At 41.8% G+C, this 24,518-nt stretch overlaps 3 protein-coding genes across 5 annotated transcripts in view; 1 reads left to right on the forward strand and 2 right to left on the reverse strand.

Moving 5' to 3' along the window:
• The window catches only part of idh3a (isocitrate dehydrogenase (NAD(+)) 3 catalytic subunit alpha), a 12,122-nt gene extending 9,827 nt beyond the window's left edge, over positions 1–2,295 (reverse strand). Inside the window, exon 1 of the mRNA XM_077007490.1 lies at positions 2,191–2,295. Coding sequence (XP_076863605.1) covers positions 2,191–2,217 — 27 coding nt within the window. The 5' untranslated portion in view covers positions 2,218–2,295. The remainder of the gene's footprint in view (positions 1–2,190) is intronic.
• On the forward strand, positions 1,519–24,518 carry cib2 (calcium and integrin binding family member 2). Of its 3 annotated transcripts, XM_077007493.1 has the most exons (7): positions 6,759–7,134; positions 7,259–7,329; positions 9,394–9,428; positions 18,412–18,523; positions 20,128–20,275; positions 20,498–20,693; positions 23,553–24,518. In XM_077007493.1, the coding sequence occupies exons 2-7, from the start codon at positions 7,279–7,281 to the stop codon at positions 23,572–23,574; spliced, it is 564 nt and encodes a 187-aa protein (XP_076863608.1). In that variant the 5' UTR covers positions 6,759–7,134; positions 7,259–7,278; the 3' UTR covers positions 23,575–24,518. The 3 variants fall into 3 exon arrangements, with proteins under 3 accessions (XP_076863610.1, XP_076863608.1, XP_076863609.1); XM_077007495.1 differs by lacking the exons at positions 6,759–7,134; positions 7,259–7,329 and adding an exon at positions 1,519–1,875; XM_077007494.1 differs by lacking the exon at positions 7,259–7,329.
• Positions 3,189–6,319, reverse strand: lrrc61 (leucine rich repeat containing 61). Its single transcript, XM_077007491.1, has 9 exons — positions 6,179–6,319; positions 5,240–5,335; positions 5,009–5,155; positions 4,871–4,931; positions 4,643–4,728; positions 4,478–4,543; positions 4,312–4,380; positions 3,947–4,072; positions 3,189–3,841 (listed from the first exon to the last, which is right to left on the reverse strand). The coding sequence occupies exons 1-9, from the start codon at positions 6,204–6,206 to the stop codon at positions 3,735–3,737; spliced, it is 786 nt and encodes a 261-aa protein (XP_076863606.1). The 5' UTR covers positions 6,207–6,319; the 3' UTR covers positions 3,189–3,734.

Raw genomic sequence — 24,518 nt, forward strand, 5'->3', positions numbered from 1 at the left:
ATCTAGGATGTGTTATTTGAGTGTTCCCTTTATTTTTTTGAGCAGTGTATATTATATCTTGCCATTGCTTTTGATGCGCTGTTCTTTAATGCAAAACCTGTTTGTTTTGTATATTTTTTGTTCAATAAAGTTTAATATGGCATATAAATGAGTGTGCCTCATCTGTTCATTGTAGCAGAATGTTTTCATTCCGATTTTGAGTCAGTGTGTCACACGACCTTGAAGCTATTGAAGAAAAATCACGATATTTTCAAATAAAAAATTGCTAAAAATGGAAAAAAGCCTGACATGCCATATAAATGAGTGTGCCTCATCTGTCCAGTGTAGCAGAATATTTTCACTCTGATTCTGAGTCAGTGGGTCACATGACCTGAAAGCTATTGAAGAAAAATCGCGATATTTCCATATAAAAATTTGGTAAAAAATGGAAAAAAGCCTAAAATGGCATATAAGTGAGTGTGCACATCTGTCCAGTGTAGCAGAATATTTTCACTCTGATTTTGAGTCAGTGGGTCACATGTCCTTGAAGCTATTGAAGAAAAATCGCAATATTTTCTTATAAAATATAGCTAAAAATGGAAAAAAGCCTAAAATGGTATATAAATGAGTGTGCCTCATCTGTCCAGTGTAGCTGAATATTTTCACTCTGATTTTGAGTCAGTGGGTCACATGACCTTGAAGCTATTGAAGAAAAATCGCGATATTTTCATATTAAAAAATGCTAAAAATTGAAAAAAGCCTAAAATGCAATATAAATGAGTGTGCCTCATCTGTCCAGTGTAGCAGAATATTTTCAGTCTACTTTTGAGTCAGTGGGTCACATGACCTGAAAGTTATTAAAGAAAAATCTCGATATTTTCAAATAAAAAATTGCTAAAAATGGAAAAAAGCCTAAAATGGCATATAAGTGAGTGTGCCTCATCTGTCCAATGTAGCAGAATATTTTCAGTCCAATTTTGAGTCAGTGGGTCAAATGACCTGGAAGCTATTGAAGGAAAATCACTATTTTTCCATATAAAAAATTGGTAAAAATGGAAAAAAGCTGAAAATGCCATATAAATGAGTGTGCCTCATCTGTCCAGTGTAGCAGAATATTTTCAGTCTAATTTTGAGTCAGTGGGTCACATGACCTTGAAGCTATCGAAGAAAAGTCGCGATATTTCCATATAAAAATTTGGTAAAAAATTGAAAAAAGCCTAAAATGGCATATAAGTGAGTGTGCCTCATCTGTCCAGTGTAGCTGAATATTTTCACTCTGATTTTGAGTCAGTGGATCACATGACCTTGAAGCTATTGAAGAAAAATCGCAATATTTTCAAATAAAAAATCGTTAAAAACAGAAAAAAGCCTAAAATGGCATTTAAATGTGTGTGCCTCACCGATGTAATCTTTTAGGCATGATTTGATATCGTTTTCCACTCAGGTGGTCATAAGACAATGATTTCTAATTATTTTGGTTTCTCAAGAGTGTCTAGTTGGGAAATTTATTGATGGTCCCTAAGTGAACCTCCGCGCGTGAGAGGAGGGAGCGACAGAGAGCGGCTGGCCGAGTTCGTAGTGCCTGATTCGGATCAACCGTGAGCTAGATGCCGCAATCTCCGCGGAGCTTGAATATCCAATATCCAACTTGAAACTAACTTCACCGCGGTTGAAGATATTAGAGGATGCTGGACTAACCTTCCTACATCATCCTCATCCTCACCACTCAGGGACTTAATGATCGCACCTCCCATATTTCACTCACTCATATGTGTCCAGTAGATGAAACACCTGCAGGAGCAGCTCCATGTGTAACACACGTGAGTCTAACGTTAGTTGGAGTAACACTGCTGTCATTACCAGCTGAACACGCCGCTACATGAAACGCCCAGTCAGGTAAAGGTCATGCTAACTAGCTAGCTCTGCAATCATAGTCAAGAACTGCATACACTGTAATACTTCACTAATACTCTATAATGTTGAAGTTATTATCTACTTTATTAGCCCCATACTATGTTGTATAGGATGAACAAATTCACCATTACGAGTGAAGCATCCCATCAAGAGCTGACTGGGACTCTTTACCGCCCTAAACCTTTAACTCTTGCCTATTACAGCCAACATGTTATCAGTCGGCACACCTTGAAGACCAGCATTATTATTCGTATCATTAAATATGCACAACTATATCTACTACACAGTGTTCCTTACCGTGGACCTTATAGCGTGTGCGGCCATGATCGTCTTCCTGCTGTAGAAGAGCAAATCAGAGTCACGTGTCAGAGCGACACCGACGACCCTAATGCTGTCGCGGACTGATGACGTAGCGCGTCTGACTTTTCCAAATCACCTGATCTTGTTATGCCATAAAATTAATCCAGGCAAGGAAATAATCCAGAATACAAACACTAAATACACAATGCAGCAACACATCTACCCACAAAGGACCAGCACGACTCTAAGAGCACCACATACTGACAAGAATCCCAACATTACACTTTTCACTCAAAAGAGGACCTGTCTTTGATTGTACATTGACCTCAGTGGCATTACCCTAAAGTCCTTGTGCATGCCCACTATAACTGTTAATACCTCCCCCCACTATTTTACCTTGCAAAAAGTTCCACTTTACTTGTGACATCTTTCCCCACAAATGCTAACTTGATAATTTCCTTTATGTTGCATTTCAATTCCCTGTCTGGAAGTATGAGTGAGTGAGAGAAAAGAGCTCACAAAAATAAGTTTAAGCATACTTCAAGTAGGCAGGGATTATGCCCACACTGGCAACCCTACAGAAACAATACTTTTTCTACAAGTTGGGTTTCAGGACTGGCATCACCTGCTGGATTAGATGTTACTGTGCAAGAATAGTGTGTTGAAATCAGGTAATAAATTCATCATCATTTTAGGTTTGCAATAGTCATGCCTGAGAAATAACTTTTGGAAAAGTTAGGGCAGTCATGGCCCTAACCGGTAGGGAACTGGTCTTGTGACCGGAGGGTCGTGGGTTTGATCCCCAGACCTGAGGCAATGACTGAGGTGCCCCTGAGCATGGCCCTTAACCCTCAACTGCTCACTTGTATATATAAAAAAAAAAAAAAAAAAAAAAAAAAAAGATAAAAATGTAAGTCGCTCTGGATAAGGGTGTCTGCCAAATGCCATAAATGTAAATGGAGAACAAATTACAATTTAAAAGGTTTGGATTTGCTAGTTGCTTTATAAAGATAAGCAAATACAAAGAAAATCCCACAAGACAGCCATGTAGAACCATAATACACAACAGAAGCAAAAAAGTAAAATGCTAAGACTACAAAAACTCCTGTATTTCCATTCATATAAAGCACACAATAAAAAAAAAAAGTCCAAAATGCCATTAAGAAGTTTAGCACTGGAAAACCATCAATGGTCAATAAAGAAAAGCATCAAAAGGGATTCACAAGCACATCTTGTTTGAATAGCAGCATTGTTCAAACTGCTTGTACAGTTTTGTGTTACAAGTCCAGCAATACCTCATTTGGAACAGCTTAATATGACACTCAAAACTGAACTCAATTTATGATGCCTCCATTTTGAATAACAATAAAAAACAAAATCATAGTTAACTAAACTTTCACAATGCAGTAAACAGAGTTGAGAATTCTGGCACTGGTGATGTCTCAAGCACGAGTCTTTAAAAGCATACAGTCAAATGAGTTAAAAAGCAAAACATTTAAAAAGAGCTAAACTTTCAATTCAAAATATTCAGTGTGTTTATATTAAACGGCGTACTGCTTCGCTTGGTTCTTGATGCAAAGTGTTCTTTCTGTCTGTGAGACGGCATACGATGCTCTGCTGTTCAGCAGCCTGCATTCATGAAGAACATCTGAGGAACAGCAGAATAAAATAACAAAATGAAGGTAAAGAAACCCTAAAGTTAAACTTGGGAAAGAAATAAGAAAAATGTGATTTTAAATTCACAAAATGTTACCATTAAATTGTTTGTATGCTTCATCGACAATGGCATTATTTGATCTCTTTATCTCCCAAAAACCATCTTCTACCCAGGGCTTACAGTCTGGCACCTCTGGCAGTTGGCCATTTTTAAATATGTTCGCTGAAAAAACAAGGTGAAAATACTAACAAATGAATAGCAAGATTTGACTTCTATTGCTGTAAACAATGACAAAATGCAGTATTATCATTTGTGCGCTCAATTTATGGATAGAAATCTTCAACATGCTTTTGCACATTTGAACAAAAACATTTAAAACTCTGGTTTATAGAAAAATTACATTTAAATTATTTACAAGTTTCGAATATGACACACAAGACATGCTGGAAAGCTAGAGGTACCTTTTATTGTATCATCAATATCTTTACATAGTTGGTATAGATCACTGCCACGACCAACCACCCGTTCGCCTACAGCAACACATAAAATGCATTATTTGCCACATTGTTTGGCTGACTGCTTACATTTTCAGTTAGTTGCTGCAATCATAGGCAAAAAGGCTCTCACCATCCAACACCTTGATGTGTGGAAACATTTCAAGTAGCATGTTTCTGTATGAGGAATTCTTGCAAACTGAAGGAAATAAGTGAGGTATTGTTTAAATCAAAAGCAAAACAAACAAAAAAACACCCACATTTAAAATAAAAAGTAGAGTTCCTGTGAAAGACCAACCTGGATTAGTATAATTGTGTGTGTTGTCTTTCAGTCTAATACTCTCTAATGTCCTTAAAGACTTCAGAGGATGGAGGTTATCAGGGCTGTAGATTTAATCAAATGTAATAGTACACTTACATACAGAGGCATAAGAGCAATAGATAAATAAACAATGCAGAGCACACAATGAAATGCAGAGCACACAATGTTTGAACTTGCTCTTTATGTTAGGAACACAGAAATTACCTGGATATAAGATTTCCAGCCAAATTTAGACTCTGCAGGCTTTCACAGCTAGAGATGGGATCTAAATAAAAGGTTTTTGGTTATGAAAACCATATTTAGTCATTACTTATTTGTTAAATTATTTTAATTTTCACTTACCTAAGTTAGATATTCTGTTAGAGGACAAGTTAAGCACAACTAGAACCCTGAGTGATGCTATAGGTGCTACATTTGTAATATTATTCCCAGAGAGGTCCAGTCTCTCCAGGTTTATACATTCGCCAATACATCCAAGGTCATAAATTCCTGCAAAATGCACATATATTGCAACCGTTTAAAACAAGGCCTACTTGATGCAGCTACCTCAAAACATTCAAACTCAATACCCACCTAGACTCCTTAGTTTAAGAAATAAAATGGACTCTAAATCAAATTCACCCGTTCGGGATTTCAGGAGCCCAGGGGTGATCTTTGCACACTCTGGTTCTGAAAAACATACAAAAAAAATGTAATTCTGCATACAAGACAAAGCAAAAAAGCACTACCGATTCATGATTTAAATCTTTCTTTTTGCACAAGGAGTAATATTTTATTTTAATGCTTTATAATACGATTTGTCTGTTTAGTGTTTGTCTAGGAGACACAAATCTTTGTCTTTTTGTTTGCTTTTACGTAAAACAGTTTACAATGTTCACTGTTATTGGCATATTTAATATATTTGTATGCAGGACATGGCCTTCTAAATGGGCCTGAGAAACAGCCTAGCGCTCCCTTTTAATACATGTGTATATGTAATGGGCACCCAACTACAAAAGATGAGCTAGAAATGTTACACAGCGAGCTATTAACCTAAATATTATAATCCTGCGATAAATCACATCATTGCGCAATGTAGCCGGATGGAAAGACATTTGTAGTGTTGGAGCTACTAAAACAACGGGGTGTTCAAGGCACAGAACAAGATAAATGGAAACCAACATGTTTCCGTGAGATGTCGTTAAACCACCGAAAGAAAAAAAGCAAACGTGTTTTTTTTATTAAACTGCATGAGTTAAAGCCCTTTTCTTGAGAAACGAGCTGAATTTGTGCAATATTAGCTAGCTGATGTTAGCTACATGGCTAGCTAGCCTAGATTTGTTTTTGTTTAGTAACCGTAAACAAAGTCTCGGCAGAAACAAAAACAACCCGATATCAGCGCCACTGCAGGAGGACAGATAAACATGTTCACTATAACCACACAAACACACAGAAACACCGTAGAAAAACATCACAGGTACCATAGTGGTTATGCAATCCAGTCCGACAGACCAGACTTAGTTAAACACGTACCGTGGTCTTTGTCCTTCTTGGGCTCCATTTGTTATAAATGTATCAAGTCATTGGAAATACACGGAGATGTTGTCCGGGACTCCAGGTGAAGGTAGTCGGACTCTCATCTGTCGCCTCTAACCAGGTGAAGGTGATCGGACTCTCATCGGACTCTCACCAGGACTGCAGCAGCAGCTCCGGTTAGATGGCTGGGCAGCTACAGCCTTTATGTGGGTCATTCATTAGTTTGGGGGTGTTTTCATTTTAGACACGTAACGTTATTTGCATCACCAGTCTTTTTGGGATGGGAATTGTATCTGCATTTTTGTACTGCGATTTGTTGAACTGCTTTGTTACATCGAAGTTCAGCACACCAGGAAGTTATGTGTCTGTCTGAAGGAAGACTACAGTGGTGCCAGAGCTGATCCTGCAGACGATTTATTCATCCCATCCACTGGTTAAAACCCATATGCCACGAATTGCTTAACTTCTAAGTGCTGAATACGACGAGCAAATATGTCAAGAAAAAAAAGAAAAATTGACAATATTAATTTTGTTTTGGCATTATTTTAAATGTGGACATTCGGACAAGATGCCTTTATTAACATCTGTCCGAAATATCCTGTTTCTCAAAAAAAAAAACCTTGTATACCACATCGAACTTTTGACTGCCTTCTATATTTTACTACAGTTACTCCTTCCTCAATTTAGCAGCTGCCGAGCGGCTTGGCCATTGTATCATCAGTACCACCTAGTGGTACCAACGTTGAATCTTCCTCGGAGCCCGTCGGAACCACCTTTGAGATTGGTAGTACGGGCAGAAATGGACAGCGGTCGGTGCTGAAACGGGAGTGAGTGAGCGGGCTGTGGGCTATTGTGCTATTCATGAAGCTCTACGTTTGAGCGGCGCAGCAACATCGATCACGTTGCACTCAAGTATTTATGGAGAGTGTTATCTGCATTACAAACATCCATAAGTAAGTCGGAGTTCTGAAATTCTATACGTGGTCAGTTTTCTCGATTGGCCACACCGTATATGTGCCATAAATGCCTAGAAAACAGAGGATTCCTCTAACTTCCAATGTGATGCATCTGTCCAAGAGGAAAATTACTCGACTAAGATGGGTAATAAGCAAACGATATTTACTGATGAACAGTTAGACGCCTACCAGGTAAGAGCTTTTTTCTAAATATTCTACCTTTTCTACCAGTTAATTAATCTTAGTGGTAACGCGCGGAAAGAACTGCTGACCATCGCAAAATCGAATAAACCAAAGAACAAGATTGCAAGTTTACATGTTTTCCACGTGCGTAGCGTGTATATGTTTAAATGCAAACACTTGCTATCAAAAACGTTCTCACAATTCACTTTTACGTAAGGTTTGCGGTTTCATGGGGCAAAAAAATTACAAAAGGCAGCAATTTCAGATATAGGTAATGCTGTTGCTAGTAACCACATTTCCTCTGCATGACAATGTACAAATGAAACTATGTGCAATATGTATACATGATTACCAAATTTCCAAGTAGCATAGCAAATAGCTAGATCTCTCTCTCTCTCTCTCTCTCTCTCTCTCTCTCTCTCTCATATATATAACCTAGCTATATAAAATGTACATAATTCATTATATAGAGAGAAAAAAACTGAAAAAATTTGTCCACCTACCAGTTTTGCTGATGAGGATTTTTACAATGAGTGAACCATTCATTTTTTTAATGAATAAGGGATAATTCATGCCTTGGAATGGTAATTAACTCTCTTTCTTGACATGTAGTACATAGCCTAAGATTTAACGTGAACGAACCTGATAAAAGTGTGTCCAGTAAAGACGATGAAGCACCAGTCCAAACTGGGGCAAAATCATCCCAGTTGTTTTCAGTGGTTGTATGACGACGCATTCATTACATAAGACATTTAAGCTTCATCTTTAAAAATGTCTGCAACATAAGACTTTCATAGCATTGTGATGGTGCACACCTCTCACTGTCACTTGTGTTCCCTTAAGGCATGAAATATCAAGGTTAAAACGTGAGACTTTAGAGTGTGAATGTTTTTAGTTTATAAGTTGTGAGAACAATACCACCTTGAGCAGATTGGACAAGGGGTAATGTCTCATGTTTTGACTTACTCATGTGCACTTGTGATGACTAAAGATCTTTCTTTCTTTCTATATAACAAAATCTATTGGAGACTAATTTATTCTTTCTGGTAACATCTTTAAATATATCATTCTCCTAATTTCATTGTTTTTACCACAGAAGTGAAAACTTTTAAAGTGACCAGTCAAGATCACTGGGGGAAATTGAACCGAGTGATTCACAGCAGAGACAGTTAAATAACTTTGTCATTATAGTCCTTTAATTTTGTATTAAAGGCCATGGAACATGTTAGTGTACTTAGCAAGATTGAATTCTTGTTGGACTAGTGGAGTTTATCCATTTAGCTGAAAGGATTATTTAGTTGGCCTTTAGTTCTGTTACCCCTTCATGGGAGCATTATAAGAAACTATACCTTTGCCAGGCGGCCATTTTCTGCCCTGTGCAAGAAATCATTATGTGGGTTGTGTTCTGAACCTGGCAGTAATTTTGCTCTTGGTCATCTATCCAGTGTGCTAATAATTCTCAGCTCTGTGACCTTATTTCACATCACACAGATTCAAGATCCAATATTTCAAATTAACGAGCAGTTGACAATATTCAAAGGCTAAATGTCCATAAATCCTTATTGCTGGGATTGTTCTTAGCATAAGCCATGTGTGCAGGAGAAAGCGGAGTAAACATCAGAAAGAAGTGATAAATCACTAGCTTGTAAACCTGTCAGATCTTGTTGGCACTTGTACATTGAATAGGGATGGGTACATATGGGGCCACAAGGCCAAGAACAAAAGGGCCGTGTATTGGTGGGATTATGTCGGGCAAAAGATCTGATGGTATGTAGACAGGCACAGCCATGCCCCATATAATTTAGCTTGGTTTCATATCACATGTACGTGATAGATAGCAGCTCACAGACACAACATCGTTGTCTATGTGAAACATTAAACCCTACCACTTCCATAGATGAAACGTGCCCACTGTATTCATTTGTGTGTAGTAATGCAATATAAATACAGCCTTCACACTTTACTACATAGTTAGCATAGATTAAAGATCAGACAATGTTTATTTAGAGCAGTGAGGTAGTAAATATTCTTTCAGTAAGCATATTTTTAAATAAATGTTCTTCCTGTCTGCAGGACTGCACCTTTTTCACGCGTAAGGAAATCCTTCGGTAAGTTGTGTGTGTGAATGTGTGTCATGGCACTGTTACAGTCTTCATTTGCCTCATTTCCAGTACACAGTTACACTGTTTTGGCCTAATGTCATTTACCTGTGCTTTTCTGATAGACTAACTCGATCCTATGTAGCCCTAACATATTTACCAGTTTACCAATGGTGAATGAGATCACTGTGACATGGGAGTGTTTTCACGCAGGGGGGAAAGTGTTGATCTGCACTTATGACTCATAAATGTACGAGCTTTGAAAGTGTGATATCCGAACATATGACCAAAGAACATATGAGTTATGAATGTGTGAGCTGTGAATGTGTGAGCTATGAATGTGTGAGCTACGAGTGTGTGAGTTATGATTGTGTGAGTTATGAATGTGTAAACATATGAACATATGATCCAGGAATGTATGAGCTATGATGTCACTTACTTGAGTCTTCATAGCTTGCCGAGTCTGGTGTGTTTTGTTATCAGTATGTTTATGGAATTTTTTCAGAAATTACTTTTGTTTTAGAGTGGGTATGACCGTGTGCTAGTAAAGGGAAACAGAGATATTGCATCCCATCATAATTTATCGCCCCTCCCTTTCTGCATGTCGTTTTTGCACGTGTCACTATGAAAATCTCCACAAGAGCAGGACAGGCAGCAAGCAGCAAAGCGTGTAATTGGTCGAACCACAAACACGACGCTACCTCAGTTACAAGGCACTGTGTCATTGTAAATTCACACATGTCCACCCATATCTGTGCTTTAGCCTCTTGCTACCTTCAGCAGTTGCTGTGGGGGGTGTATGCGTTATAAGTTTTTATCCTAAATGTCATACTGCTGCTAAGTCAGATGTAGCAAAGCCTTTTCATTCAGAAATGTTCCAAAATTTCCAGCAAGATAAATGGGGATCTGCAGCAAACACTGATTTAGAGCCAATCTTTAATTTTCTCTGCCAGGGAAACTCAGACGGGTGTCTGCTCTCCAGAAGTGGATGTTGTTTTATATGGGCATCCTGGACAGTGGTGTGGATGTGTTGTCGTTAGCCACTGTACCTGCTGACATTGTTACATGCATCTCATTTGTCTTGTGGTAGACCCAGTGCTGTTTTGTCGTAGACCTAATTTGGTTATTTTTTTGTGACTTTGTTTACAAAGCTTTTTCCATACTAAAGAAATAGCAGTTTGTCTTGGTGATGAGCAAACCTGACAGCATACCTTTATCATAGACAAAAGCGGATAGAAATACACACACACACACACACACACACACACACACTCACAAATATATAGACATGAACATAGTCATAGCTTGCAAAGATATATTTTAAAGATGTTTTCTGATACTGCTTAAGTAATCAATTTATATGAGTGGGTTTGATATCAGTGTCTTTGCAGTTGCTAATGGATTTATTAGTCATAAAATAATCTTATCTTGGTGACCAACACTGCAACTAGAAAATGTCATCGTTATTTTATTTACAGCTTCAAATTCAAAGATAATTAAAATCTGAGTAATCTGAGTTCCCATGTTTTTTTGTTGTTGTTGTACACTGGTGTTATTGACTTTCCTTCTTGTCCTCCCCTTCGGTGTATCAGGTCTGTCACGGTTATTGATTCAGCGATATTTTACAGCATCCAGAATTAAACAAGACAATCATTAGTTATAGCCTCCGAGACTCCGGGCCAAGCTATCCTCATTCTGCAATTCTTACTGTTCTCACTCTCATTCTTTCACATTTACCGGTGTACAAGAAAGGCACAGAACTAGAGTGTTCTAGAAAGACCGTGTGTGTGTGTGTGTGTGTGTGTATTCTGAGAAAAGTGGTTCAATTTTCACTGAAACCCTTTAACCCATGCAGTGGTCTTCTCACCTGTACAGGTATTGCTTTGTATGCCTTTCAACAGAAATGGAACCCAATCTTCTGGGTAGGGACAGATATTCACACCCTCCCCACCACACCCTCATTACCACACCCTCCCTACCACACCCTCCCCACCACACCCTTCCTACCACACCCTCCCTACCACACCCTCCCCACCACACCCTCATTACCACACCCTCCCTACCACACCCTCCCTACCACACCCTTCCTACCACACCCTCCCTACCACACCCTCCCTACCACACCCTTCCTACCACACCCTCCCTACCACACCCTCCCCACCACACCCTCATTACCACACCCTCCCCACCACACCCTCCCTACCACACCCTCATTACCACACCCTCCCCACCACACCCTCCCTACCACACCCTCCCCACCACACCCTCCCCACCACACCCTCATTACCACACCCTCCCCACCACACCCTCCCTACCACACCCTCCCTACCACACCCTCCCCACCACACCCTTCCTACCACACCCTCCCTACCACACCCTCCCTACCACACCCTTCCTACCACACCCTCCCTACCACACCCTCCCTACCACACCCTCCCCACCACACCCTCCCCACCACACCCTCCCTACCACACCCTCCCTACCACACCCTCCCTACCACACCCTCCCCACCACACCCTCCCCACCACACCCTCATTACCACACCCTTCCTACCACACCCTTCCTACCACACCCTCCCCACCACACCCTCCCTACCACACCCTTCCTACCACACCCTCCCCACCACACCCTCCCCACCACACCCTCATTACCACACCCTCCCCACCACACCCTTCCTACCACACCCTCCCTACCACACCCTTCCTACCACACCCTCCCTACCACACCCTCCCTACCACACCCTCCCCACCACACCCTCATTACCACACCCTCCCTACCACACCCTCCCCACCACACCCTTCCCACCACACCCTTCCTACCACACCCTTCCTACCACACCCTCATTACCACACCCTCATTACCACACCCTCCCTACCACACCCTTCCTACCACACCCTCCCTACCACACCCTTCCCACCACACCCTTCCTACCACACCCTCCCCACCACACCCTTCCTACCACACCCTCCCTACCACACCCTCCCCACCACACCCTTCCTACCACACCCTCCCTACCACACCCTCATTACCACACCCTCCCCACCACACCCTCATTACCACACCCTCCCCACCACTCCCTCCCTACCACACCCTCCCTACCACACCCTCCCTACCACACCCTCCCTACCACACCCTTCCTACCACACCCTCCCTACCACACCCTCCCCACCACACCCTCCCCACCACACCCTCCCTACCACACCCTCCCCACCACACCCTTCCTACCACACCCTCCCTACCACACCCTCCCTACCACACCCTCCCTACCACACCCTCCCCACCACACCCTCCCCACCACACCCTTCCTACCACACCCTCCCTACCACACCCTCATTACCACACCCTCCCCACCACACCCTCCCTACCACACCCTCCCTACCACACCCTCCCCACCACACCCTTCCTACCACACCCTCCCTACCACACCCTCCCTACCACACCCTCCCTACCACACCCTTCCTACCACACCCTCCCTACCACACCCTCCCCACCACACCCTCCCTACCACACCCTCCCTACCACACCCTCCCCACCACACCCTTCCTACCACACCCTCCCTACCACACCCTCCCTACCACACCCTCCCCACCACACCCTCCCCACCACACCCTTCCTACCACACCCTCCCTACCACACCCTCCCTACCACACCCTCCCTACCACACCCTTCCTACCACACCCTCCCCACCACACCCTTCCTACCACACCCTCCCTACCACACCCTCCCCACCACACCCTTCCTACCACACCCTCCCTACCACACCCTCCCTACCACACCCTTCCTACCACACCCTCCCTACCACACCCTCCCTACCACACCCTCCCCACCACACCCTCATTACCACACCCTTCCTACCACACCCTCCCCACCACACCCTCATTACCACACCCTCCCTACCACACCCTCCCCACCACACCCTTCCTACCACACCCTCCCCTCCCTCATGCAAAGCCTAGAGTCAGGGATAAAACTCACTACCTTTTCCATACATACTTAAGATTGAACAGCAAGATATGAGGTGACAGTTGTTTGTGTGTTCAGTCTGACTGTCTAATCGCTCTCTATAATATATAGAGAGAGCAATTAGAGAGAGAGAGAGGGAGAGAGATTTTAAATTGTAGTAAAGTACACAAAGTTTCCAGAGAAACAGGATGTTTCGGACAGACAGAAGTCCTTCATCAGTTGTGCAAGCAAAGGGCTCCTGAATTAATAGAATTAATTTAAAATGTACCAGGTTGTATGTCTTCATGGCAGATTCAACAAGGTACTGGAAACATTCCTCAGAGAGTCTGGTCCATATTGACATGATAACATCACACAGTTGCTGCAGATTTGTCTGCTGTACATCCATGATGTGAATCTCCCGTTCCACCACATCCCAAAGGTGCTCTATTGGACTGAGATCTGGTGACTGTGGAGGCCATTCGAGTACAAAGAAACCCACTCATGTTCAAGAAACCAGATGTTTTTCCTATCTTCTATTCTCCAATTTTGGTGAGCCTGTGTGAATTGTAGTCTCAGTTTCCTGTTCTTAGCTGACAGGAGTGGCACCCGGTGTGTCTTCTGCTGCTGTAGCCCATCCGCCTCAAGGTTTGACGTGTTGTGCGTTCAGAGATACTCTTCTGTTTGCCTTAGTTGTAACGACTGGTTATTTGAGTTACTGTTGCCATTTTATCAGCTCAAACCAGTTTGGCCATTCTCCTCTGACCTCAGGCATCAACAAGATATTTGTGCCCACAGAACTGCCCGTCTTGCACCAACATCCATGCCACGTTTAAAGTCACTTAAATCACCTTTCTTCCCCATTCTTATACTCTGTTTGCCCTGCAGCAGATCGTCTTGGCCATGTCTACGTGCCTAAATGCATTGAGTTGCTGCCATGTGATTGGCTGATTTCTACATTTTTGTTAATGAACAATTGGATAGTTAGCTAATAAAGGGGCCGGGGAGTGTGTGTGTGTGTGTGTGTGTGTGTGTGTGTGTGTGTGTGTGTATGTGGTGTCGTGCCTCTCTTACACTCTCAGGTTTCAGTATATGCTAATGATTGGCGTTGTTTGAAGATGAAGTGACTTCTCAAAGTGACTTCTCAAAGGAATTAAAGTACATGTGTATGGAGCAGAGCACTGGGTTACAGTCAAATGTCTGAATTACAGTCATACAGACTCTGGGCCTTGATGAGTTGGAACAGTATAAAATCAGATTAATACACTGTAGGGAAGTGTAGTGTCTGTGGCCTATGTAGTATTGTATGTAGTTATTTAGGTGATTATAGCGGGTTGCCTATACATGCCTATATGTGGATCACTAAGGGAGAGACGGGGACATGGTGATCTGTGGAGTGTTGGGGTCATCCACATATGGTAGTGAAGATGAGGCTCCATTTCACTCTCCTTCTCCTGGTTGTCATTTTTAGCTTGTGCATTGATTACCATGGACGGACAACTGTGCTGGATGGCTATAGGGTTACAGGGACCGGGTCTCTATATAAGAAGGAGGCTTGGAACTGTTAGAGAGAGGAAGATTCACATTTGCCCGAGACCTCTCTCAAACAAGACCTAGGTGCTTGATTTGATGCTGCTCTTTTTTGTAATAAATAAATGTATATGTAATGTAATACATGTATTATCTTATTATCTTCATCATCACATCATTGCCACAGAAGAAATACACCACATGAGCTTGTGAAGGAATGGTCTACAGAATGTTTTTACCTTATTTTGGTTGATAAAAAAAAACTTAAATATGTCAGTGGCTGTTGAATGATTGATTTGGCAATTTGAGGTTGTGCAGTTGATTTTGTGTCGGGGTGTGCTTTACGTTGTGCAGGGCAGTATCCAAGTTTGGTTTTTTTTTTGTTTGTTTTTTAAAAGTCACACTTTTCAGGAATAAGAGACATTTCTTTAATTAAATTCTTTACATGAGCTCACTTTGCTGCCCGGGTTTCAAACTACAATTATTTTGATCACTGTTTCAGTGAGATACTGTTTCAATTAGGTATAATGGTATAATGGTCTGGTATAATGAATTCTATAGGAAGGCATTTCCTATGAGAGCTTTGACAGGTCGTCTGGATATGGCACAGACACTTGTATAAATAGTTTTTCTCAAGTTCCCACTCAGTAACAGCTATATGAGTTTTTACTGGAACTGTGAAGTGGAGTTACCTGTAGAGTTGAGGTGATGCAGACATCAGCAGTGTAGCATTAGACAGAGGACTAACTGAACTCTGAGGTCAGCCCCAGACCTGACGCTGCTTATGAACGTGTTGTTTTCACAAGTTTCCCTCCTTATTTGATATAATTTGAATGATTTAAAAAATATGCATTGGAAAATCTGTAGTAAAATACCGTAGTAAAAGACTGCCTAATGTGATGGCATTAAGCACACAGTTAAAAAATCCCCGGGTGACTCATTGTGTGACTAATTATTTATAATATCAAACCTCTGGGGGAAGGTTATGAAGTATGATATGAAGTCTCCTTCCTGGGTAGGCAGAACAATCTCACTCCTGCTATCACTGGCATCTTACCATATACGCCCTCATTTCACTTTGTATATAAACACTTTAAGGGATCACATATTGCATAGATTATAGTAGATACAGAGCAGACATTAACCTTGCAAATTAAAATCATGGAGGCTGCAGTGCACCGACAGTTTTTAGCGACAATTAAGAGGTTGTAGGCATAAACTTGGCTACCTGTGAACATGCCAAGCAGTACACCAGCTAAGTGTATGTTTGTGAAAATAGGTAGCATTTGTTTCCAATGTATAAAGGTTAATGAGATGTTTAATATATTAACTGCTAATGGCCACTAAAGCTTCAGCTTATTCCCCACCACTGAACCATTAGGGGCTTTTATCTCCCGGCTTCAGAACGCTGCATCACTGCTTTCATTACTCCTCAGATGGAGCTGTCCACAGGGAACGCTGTCATGCACTGAGGCATTGTGGGTAATCCTCTGCAGCTTCTCTATTGTTTTCTTGCTAAGCTGCGTTTCTCCGTCTCTGTGGTGTAGCTGTGTGAAATCCCAGGGCTGAGCTCCTGTGACTTGGTGAAAGAGGGCTGGCGTAACACGGACTAGAGCCCCGCCCCCTCTTTCATTGATGCTGAGCTGTCCGCAGGTGTTTTAAAGCTGTTCATAGCGCTTATGCAAGAAAAGACACGCCTCCCTTGATTCATGTGAATGAACTGTCCATCCACAGTGACACCGAGATTGGGTTTGATAACAGGGTCAGTGGAGCACAGGAAACAAAATGGACAATCACCTCCCAACCTAATGGAGTCCTATGTTTTATGCCCTTCATAAAACACACTCTTCCTCTTATCCAGGCTCCACAATCGCTAGCTGGGTGACACTATCATGGCGGGCTAGAGAAGGGTTATCACCAATCATTATGGTTTGTCCATCTTTCTCTAGCGTGTTGATTTGGTTCTGATTTGATTTCAGAACATGCTTCTGGCTTCTGTCCTCAGTACAGATTTGCTTAGGTTCTGTGTGTCTAAGGTCATGTGTCAAGATGCTCTTATATGTTTAAAGACATGATGGATCACTTTCCTCAATACTGGAGAGCTGTCCCTTTAGCATTAGCATACTCCATGATCAATGGTTTATGTAGTGCTGCTGTGGCGACAGTGTAAGGCTATGAATGAACAGGATTTGACAGAGTAGAGAACCATCAGAGACCTGAACTGATTTGAACTGATTTTGCTAAATATAAACGAATCAGACGGGACCTTTTGGTATTCCGGCTTTTGGTTTTTGTTTGGCATATTCTTGCTTTGTAACCTTTTGGGTTTTTTACTAGCATCCACATATATATCCTCTTTCAGAGCATCAAAATATCCATTATTCATATGTGGCATATATAGCCATTACTTACATACTATGTTTTTAGATAAGCATAGTTTTCTTTGTGATGTGACAATGAGACACATGTGCATACCTGTTTATGCTGCTGTGTTCTGGCCAGACCGATTGTTATAAAACATCTGTGTGTGTGTGTGTGTGTGTGTGTGTGTGTGTGTGTGTGTGTGTGTGGGTGCGTGTGTGTTATATTTTCCATATCTCATTAAAGTAGGAGCCCCTCTCTTTCTCACCAGTAGCCAGGCTCAGAATGAGTCATCAGATCAGAGCTCTGGAAAGGCTCCAAGTCTCACTGTGAGAAATGGACAAAACAGCCTTGTGAAATCTGCCAGGCACATTATTATTATATTCCCTCCTGTCCAGTGAAATATTATATTAGATCGGAATCATTGATAATTGAATTTCCCAAATGTATGAGAAAAGCATTTTTACAGGTATCCATGAGACATCTGAGTGTAAATGTGAAATTATAGTTGATAGTGTATATACCACATCACAAGATCATAAATCAATAAAACCTATATGTATATTTGTATATATTTTATATTATTAAGCATGCTTCCAGAATGCATTAGTGTTATGGATTCTTCCTGAGAACACTATTGCCTACATCTGTCTTCTTGTAATAATTAGAAAAACTATTTGATAATTTATAGCACCCTGATTGAAGTCCAAAACACAGTGCTGTAAGGCATAAATGGCCTTGTCAATATGTGGCAGCCTGGTTTCCTTTAACTTTGGTGATGTATACCTTATTTATTTTCTGGCAAACCATAAGTTGAGTATATCCAGAGGAGACTAAATAACATCTGATTTATGCTAAAAATGTGGCAATTAGTTGAATCTTATATGCAAAGAAAATCAAAACCAGGGTGTAACAATTGCGTGAAAACATTTCATAAATGTGTAGCTTCTGTTAATGACAATAAAGTGGTTGACAAAAACTTATGGGGCAAAGTCAGACAATGACTAAGAATATAGACAACATGTACACTTAAATACGTAAAAGACAGGAGATACAAATAACAGATAAAACACACACGGACGTGTCCACGTACACCAGCAGGAGGGAGGAGTCTGGGCGCACCATGACGCATGCAAACCTTGTGTTCTCGTCTTTGCAGGTTACATGGACGGTTCCATGAACTGGCTCCACATTTAGTCCCCATGGACTACACGGATGACCCCGATGTTAAAATCCCTTTAGCTCTCATAGTCAACATGCCAGAACTGAAGGTATTTCACCACAACACAGCAACCAGTTCAGCTGCACACTTATCTGAAGACAAATCTGAAGTTTAGATGTAAAAACAAAAGGAATAGACACTTTTTTTTAGAGTGAAATTGATGTTTAATAGGTATACTGCTACATTGCTGTTTATATGATGAAGCACAGGCCATGGATAGAAGGGATGATTACTCCACTGTGCTTGTGAAAGTTAATGCTCCACAACATGATGGTGTTTTAGCATATTATGCTGGCACTTTAGATTCGCTCTGGTTGACGAGAGGCATACTGCTAATCTGAAAATCTGTGACTTCAGTGCAAAGCTTATTTATTTGCAAATAGATTGGTTGTACTGTCCAGTAAAGGGGGATTTATCTGTAAAGCATTATATTTTCACATTAGTGTTTTGTCTAAGCCTGAATTTTGCTGAATGCCATATGAGGAGCAAAGGTTGCTGTAGAATACACGTTTACATTTGGACATTTAGTAATCTTTGTGCAAAACCTGCAACAGCGGGGGCAACCCCCGAGATGAGTCACACGACGAGAACGAATCTCACGTAGCTTCCTGCCCCTGCGTTGTCCTTACACTTTGCACTGCACTCTGGGTAAACTGCCACGAGTGTTTTGCCATATTCATCAGCTGTTACATCTTCAGACCACCATAACATAGTGTCCTTACACGTAAAATAATTGCTCCTCCCTATAAAGATGTCTCATGGGTAGAGGGATATCTGGAGCGGCCTGTATTGATGGAGTCCACTCAAAGTGGAATTTATGAGCTCCTGACAGCACCTGGTCTCCAAAAGTCCCCCTAGACTTCATAAACATAATTCACGGATTCTTTCTCGGGCCTGGCTGCTAATTAGGCTCTTCGTGCTGAAGTGATGTGATTCGCCACACACCGCTGAGTCAAAAGCAGATGCAGTTCACTGGCCCTTCAGCGTCGACCTACAAACACGTGCCCCTTCACCAGATTTTAACCACTTTTTTAAAAATCGTAAAATCTGGTTGAATTGAATGCGTGCTTATTGTAGTAAAGTTCACGAAGCTTTGTTGTGAATGTAATGTGAATGGACAACACTTGTAAATGGGTCAGGGTTTGTCAGGCATCCCTTCTGTGGTCAAAGGAATGCCGTTGGAATAATTTTGAACATTGCATCAAATGCAGTGGTCTAGGTAGGTCCGTGCACGAGGTGCTGTACAACGTTCGTGCCAGGGCTCAGACTGGAAGCTTGACCTCTCTGTGTTGTGCTCACGGCACTGTGCTCAGAGGTGTGGAGTCAGCCAGTTGTGTGGAGCATAAAAATTCTTTGCGGCCATTGGAGAGTTCACTGGCAGAGTAAATATATGGCCGCTAGCATGGAGAGTCAGCCTTTCTCCACTTCACATGCTCTCACTCAGCAGAACTGGATGTGTTATGGCCCGGACCCTGTAAGGGTACATGCAGTACTGTTCAGGCGTCCCGCAGAGCTGCAGGTCTACCTCCTGCGGGGTCTCAGACTCTGCGTTTGGCATCCATTGTCCCGCAGGGGCAAATGTCTGGAGCTCAATGTTGTGTCGGTGCTTTTACCTGGATGTTTTCTGCACTGATTCTCCTCCATGTTCCACAGGAAAACCCATTCAGGGACAGGATCGTAGAGTCCTTCTCTGAGGATGGTCTGGGTAACCTCAGCTTCAATGACTTTGTGGACATGTTCTCAGTTCTGAGCGAGATGGCCCCCAGAGAGCTAAAGGCTATTTACGCTTTCAAAATATATGGTAAAAAATATTCATTTTATTAGCCTGTTCCTACAAATTCCATAATGCCTTTCCTTACAGAAGTGTAACTGCTCAATATTGTGTTTTTTAGTGGCCCTAAAAACTGACATTTATTTTACAGTTTTTTCAAACTGTTTTATTTCATAATAATGCTGTAACATTATAACAGTATAAGAAAAAGCAACCATTAATTCCATATTCCTAATTGCATTTTCTTTGTAGATTTCAATGTGGATAATTATATCTGCAAGGAGGACCTTGAGAAGACCCTGAACAAGCTGACCAAGGAGGAGTTGACTCCAGAGGAGGTGACCCTGGTGTGTGAGAAGGCCATCGAGGAAGCCGACCTGGACGGAGACAGCAAGCTCTCCTTTGCTGACTTTGAGAACATGATCTCCAGGGCTCCTGACTTTTTAAGGTATAGAACATTAGTTACTAAAAGACTTGGCGTGTGGTGTCGAGCTTAACGTGTGGGTTTATCTGTCCATGTGAGAGAGGATCTATAGAACAGAGGGCTGGAATCGAGGGGTGGAGTCTTTTCTCTCCCTCTGTCCTGTCATTACTGCCTCTCCCTGGCGTGATGATGAACACGGCTTGTTAATCTGGCTACTGGTGATGTTAATCCTATCATTTGCACCTTGCCTTCATCAGAATGTAGTCACTGTAGTCACTCATTAGAATGCAGCCAGGCTGCCAGAGCTGCCCTATACACAGTGCACATTCATCACCAGACACGCTAATGTTGGTGTAATGCGAGCCATAGATTAGTATTTAAACCTGCTCTTGCAAGTCTATGTCAGCTATTAAAGTAATACATCACTTAAACATGTTAATGTTGATAATAATGTGTGAAACTTAGTGGCTGCCAGTTAACATTATGCAAATGAGGTGATTCTAACTGCTGCCTGTTTGTTGTTTGTTTGTATTTATTCTTATGCACATTCTGGGGGTTTGCTGACAGTCGCATCATCACTACAGTGTTGAAAACGAGTTGTGAGATATTTGAAACTGTTCCTCTTATTTTGAATGCTCTCCTGCCTTGTTATAGGATAACAAGACATTTTTGCCAAAAAGATTTGTCAATTTAATTGTCCTTAAATACATAGCTAACATTATTAACTGGTAAGAGAATAGTCAGCCCGCTGTCTTTAATCAGCCTGTTTGTGCTGAAGCTTCAAGCACTGTCTGAATTGTATGCCTCCTACTGTAATTTGACTGTGAAGCGTTCCAGTGCGTTTTATGGACCAGCCATTCCTCTGCACGACATTTACAAGCTGCTGGGACTACACAGCTGTGCCTGAGCACCACGGAGGGAGGGACAGTGGCAGAAGGCTGATGGGCCATCGCTCTGTGATGCTAAATCCATGTCTCTGTATCTGAGACACAGGAGCATCACCAAGATTAAATGAGCCAGAGTTAAAATTACTCATGTGGAGGACTTTTATTCTGCTCTCTTTAGGGTATTTAACTCAGATCTAGTAATTTTAGTAAGTACTGACAATTAAATAAAAGGCATTTTTTCATATATTTCGTATTGTCTTGCTGCTAGCATATAGTTTAAAATGAGAAGTTTGTAATGAGGAAAATCACCTCATTTGTTTATTGTGCCTGTACGTGTGGTTGGCAGTAAGGTGACAACTAAGACAGAGAGAGAACAATCTAGAACAGGCGTACTCAACTAACTTTGTCCGCGGTCCAATTTTGGCAGATACCTGTGCCCTGAGGTCCGGTGCGGCGGGGGTGGCGAACGTTAGTTGTTTGGGGGGGGGGGGGGGGGGGGGGGGGGGGGGACGAACGGTGCGCGTTCGGTGGAGGCGTTTATACTTTCGCGAGCGTCACTGCAGTGTTCTCCGAAACGATAGGCGTTTTGTCCGAAACGATATGTGGTAGAAACACCCCTCAAAACAGGGGAATGAACATTTACCTGACCAATTTTAATGTTGCTATATGTTTCAAGTTTGAAAAGTGCTGGAATTTAGGTTAAAGTACTTTAAAATGCTTGAAATTGTAACTACTTGGTTTCACAACAAATATCTGTCTGACTGAATAGTTCTCTTGTATTAGGTTAACAAATACGAGCCTCTTGTAATTCCAGGACGAAACATGAGAGAACGTGAAGACGTGAAGATTGGGCGTTTTTAAAATAAACAACCATTAAATAATGTGATAAAAAGCGAATTATTTCGAGTATATGTATAAATATTTAACTTAATTATGTTTAACATGCTGGGAAATATTGAAATGGACCTTGAAAGTGACGTACAAGTGCTTTAATTCCACCTTATAAAGGTGTATGAACCCTGAAAACGTGACTTTGTTCATTGCGCTGAAGCGCGGCGCGAAGTTACAAAATTCGAGAGGTGCACGACCTCTCGAACCGACAGCGCGCGAGGCACTCGCGCACACGCGGAGCCACAGCGATTACGTCATTTTCGCCGCGCGGACCCTCGCGCCGCTCGCGAAGCGTCAACCAGGCATTCTTGTTGTTGAGGGTTGGTGGCGAACGTAAGTTGTTGAGCGGGGGTGGCAAACGTAACACTCGTGACGGAGTGTTTTTTCAATAGCCCTGAAATAAATGCTACGGTTTTGTTTTGGTCCGTATCCAGTTAATCAGGAATGAGATTGGGTCCGGACAGGACTGCGTTCGGGTCCGGATCCGGACCGCGGTCCGCCAGTTGAGTACCCCTGATCTAGAATGTTCTATAAAAGCGCTTTGCTATGTCTCGTGAAGTATAGCACACTTGTGTATGTGAGATGGCTCGTGGTTACTATGACAGTGCTATACCAAAACCTCTTAGAGAATCCAGCCAGGTAGACAAATATGAGGGTCAAGTAATGTATTACCAAATCAAGACTGAAATAGAAGAATCCATTTTACATGAACTTGTTCTACTATTTATGCCTGGTCGTTTGAACACAATGTATAATTCACAGTGAAATAGTAATTGAAATCCATCTGTTCCTCTTTTAATTTACTTAGAATTTATCTTTATATTACATTGTACGTATGCTGCCAATAGGCATATGGACAACTGCAGTCAGCTGAGTCAGACAGCATTAATGATGCTCTTTTGCAAGGTTATGACTCAGAATATAGCATTTCCTTCACTGTTTTAATGCTTTCACTACTGTTTCAAAACTCGTGACTCGTGACATATACTTCAGCACAACCCTGTTCTAGTTTACTTGGGTCAAGACATGCCATGCCAAATTATTCACCATAAACAAAGTCTTACACACGTCTCTGATTTTTCTTTTTTCTCACTCTCATATGCAGCACCTTCCATATACGGATCTGAGAGAGCCCTCGTGTCCACTGAAGGATTACTCATTTGGAATCCAACTTGACAACCTGAATCCCTCCTGCAAACCTTGGAAACAGAGGCCATAGTAGTGCCTGAGTGCTACAGCTCTGAAGAAGGTCCTGGTCCTGTCAAACAGAGCAGGATTACGGATCTCTTTGACTGCATCTACCTTTTTTTGCTGTTTTCTGTGGAAACCCATTTTACATGGAGGAGGGCTAACAAAACAATAAAACGCATGACTATCTTCTTCCCACTGGAAAAGCTCCGCCAATAGCTCAGATTTTCAGAGTGGAAGACAAAGTTTGTCTGATGGACCTGCCACATGTCTGATGAACCCGTGTGGTGTTTTGCGGAAGGCTGCACTACAATGAAGACCACTTCAATGGTCGTACACTTCTGTATTGGTCAGTCTTACGATACCCATGGCACCAACAGACACACTTCAGATCGTCTCTTCTCCTGATGTCTCCTCTCATTCAGCACTGCTAAAGACATGGTGTGGAGATGAACTGAGGATGGACAGATGAGAGAGAGAGAAAGAAAGAGGGCTAAAAGCACAGCACTGGCATCACAGTCAAAAAATAAACTTTTATACAGCTATGCAATCTTTCACTATGAAATGCATGAGTTAGGTCTACATTAGATTCACCCCGCTATAAATTGCTTTTGCTATATCTAACTCTGTTATTTCTTTTATTGCTTATAGGACTGGAGCATGACAATCACATCAAACTGTTCTCCAGTTGAACGAAGGGCTCTGTCATCTTGTCTTATATTCAGCTATTCGTAATCCTTGCATTTTACTGCACTCTTATTCCTCTTGTCCTGTAGAAATTTCACGTTAGCGTACCTCACCTATTAACGTCAGCCTTTTCCAGTATTTGATGTCATAGAGGGCATTTGACTTAACTTTGAATAAATTATTTTATTGTTTGTCA

The sequence above is a fragment of the Brachyhypopomus gauderio genome, chromosome 5 (genome assembly GCF_052324685.1).
Source record: "Brachyhypopomus gauderio isolate BG-103 chromosome 5, BGAUD_0.2, whole genome shotgun sequence".
Classification (NCBI taxonomy): Eukaryota; Metazoa; Chordata; class Actinopteri; order Gymnotiformes; family Hypopomidae; genus Brachyhypopomus; species Brachyhypopomus gauderio.

Bases quoted from the DNA above. Each gene is read 5' to 3' on its own strand.
- cib2 (XM_077007493.1), top strand. From the start codon at position 7,279: ATGGGTAATAAGCAAACGATATTTACTGATGAACAGTTAGACGCCTAC. The intron at 9,429-18,411 runs GTAAGTTGTGTG...TCGTCTTTGCAG, and splicing joins ACGCGTAAGGAAATCCTTCG to GTTACATGGACGGTTCCATG. The intron at 20,694-23,552 runs GTATAGAACATT...TCTCATATGCAG, and splicing joins AGGGCTCCTGACTTTTTAAG to CACCTTCCATATACGGATCT.
- lrrc61 (XM_077007491.1), bottom strand. From the start codon at position 6,206: ATGGAGCCCAAGAAGGACAAAGACCACG. The intron at 5,336-6,178 runs GTACGTGTTTAA...TATGTTTTTCAG, and splicing joins CAAGAAGGACAAAGACCACG to AACCAGAGTGTGCAAAGATC. The intron at 4,932-5,008 runs GTAAGTGAAAAT...CCTTTTATTTAG, and splicing joins TAACAGAATATCTAACTTAG to ATCCCATCTCTAGCTGTGAA.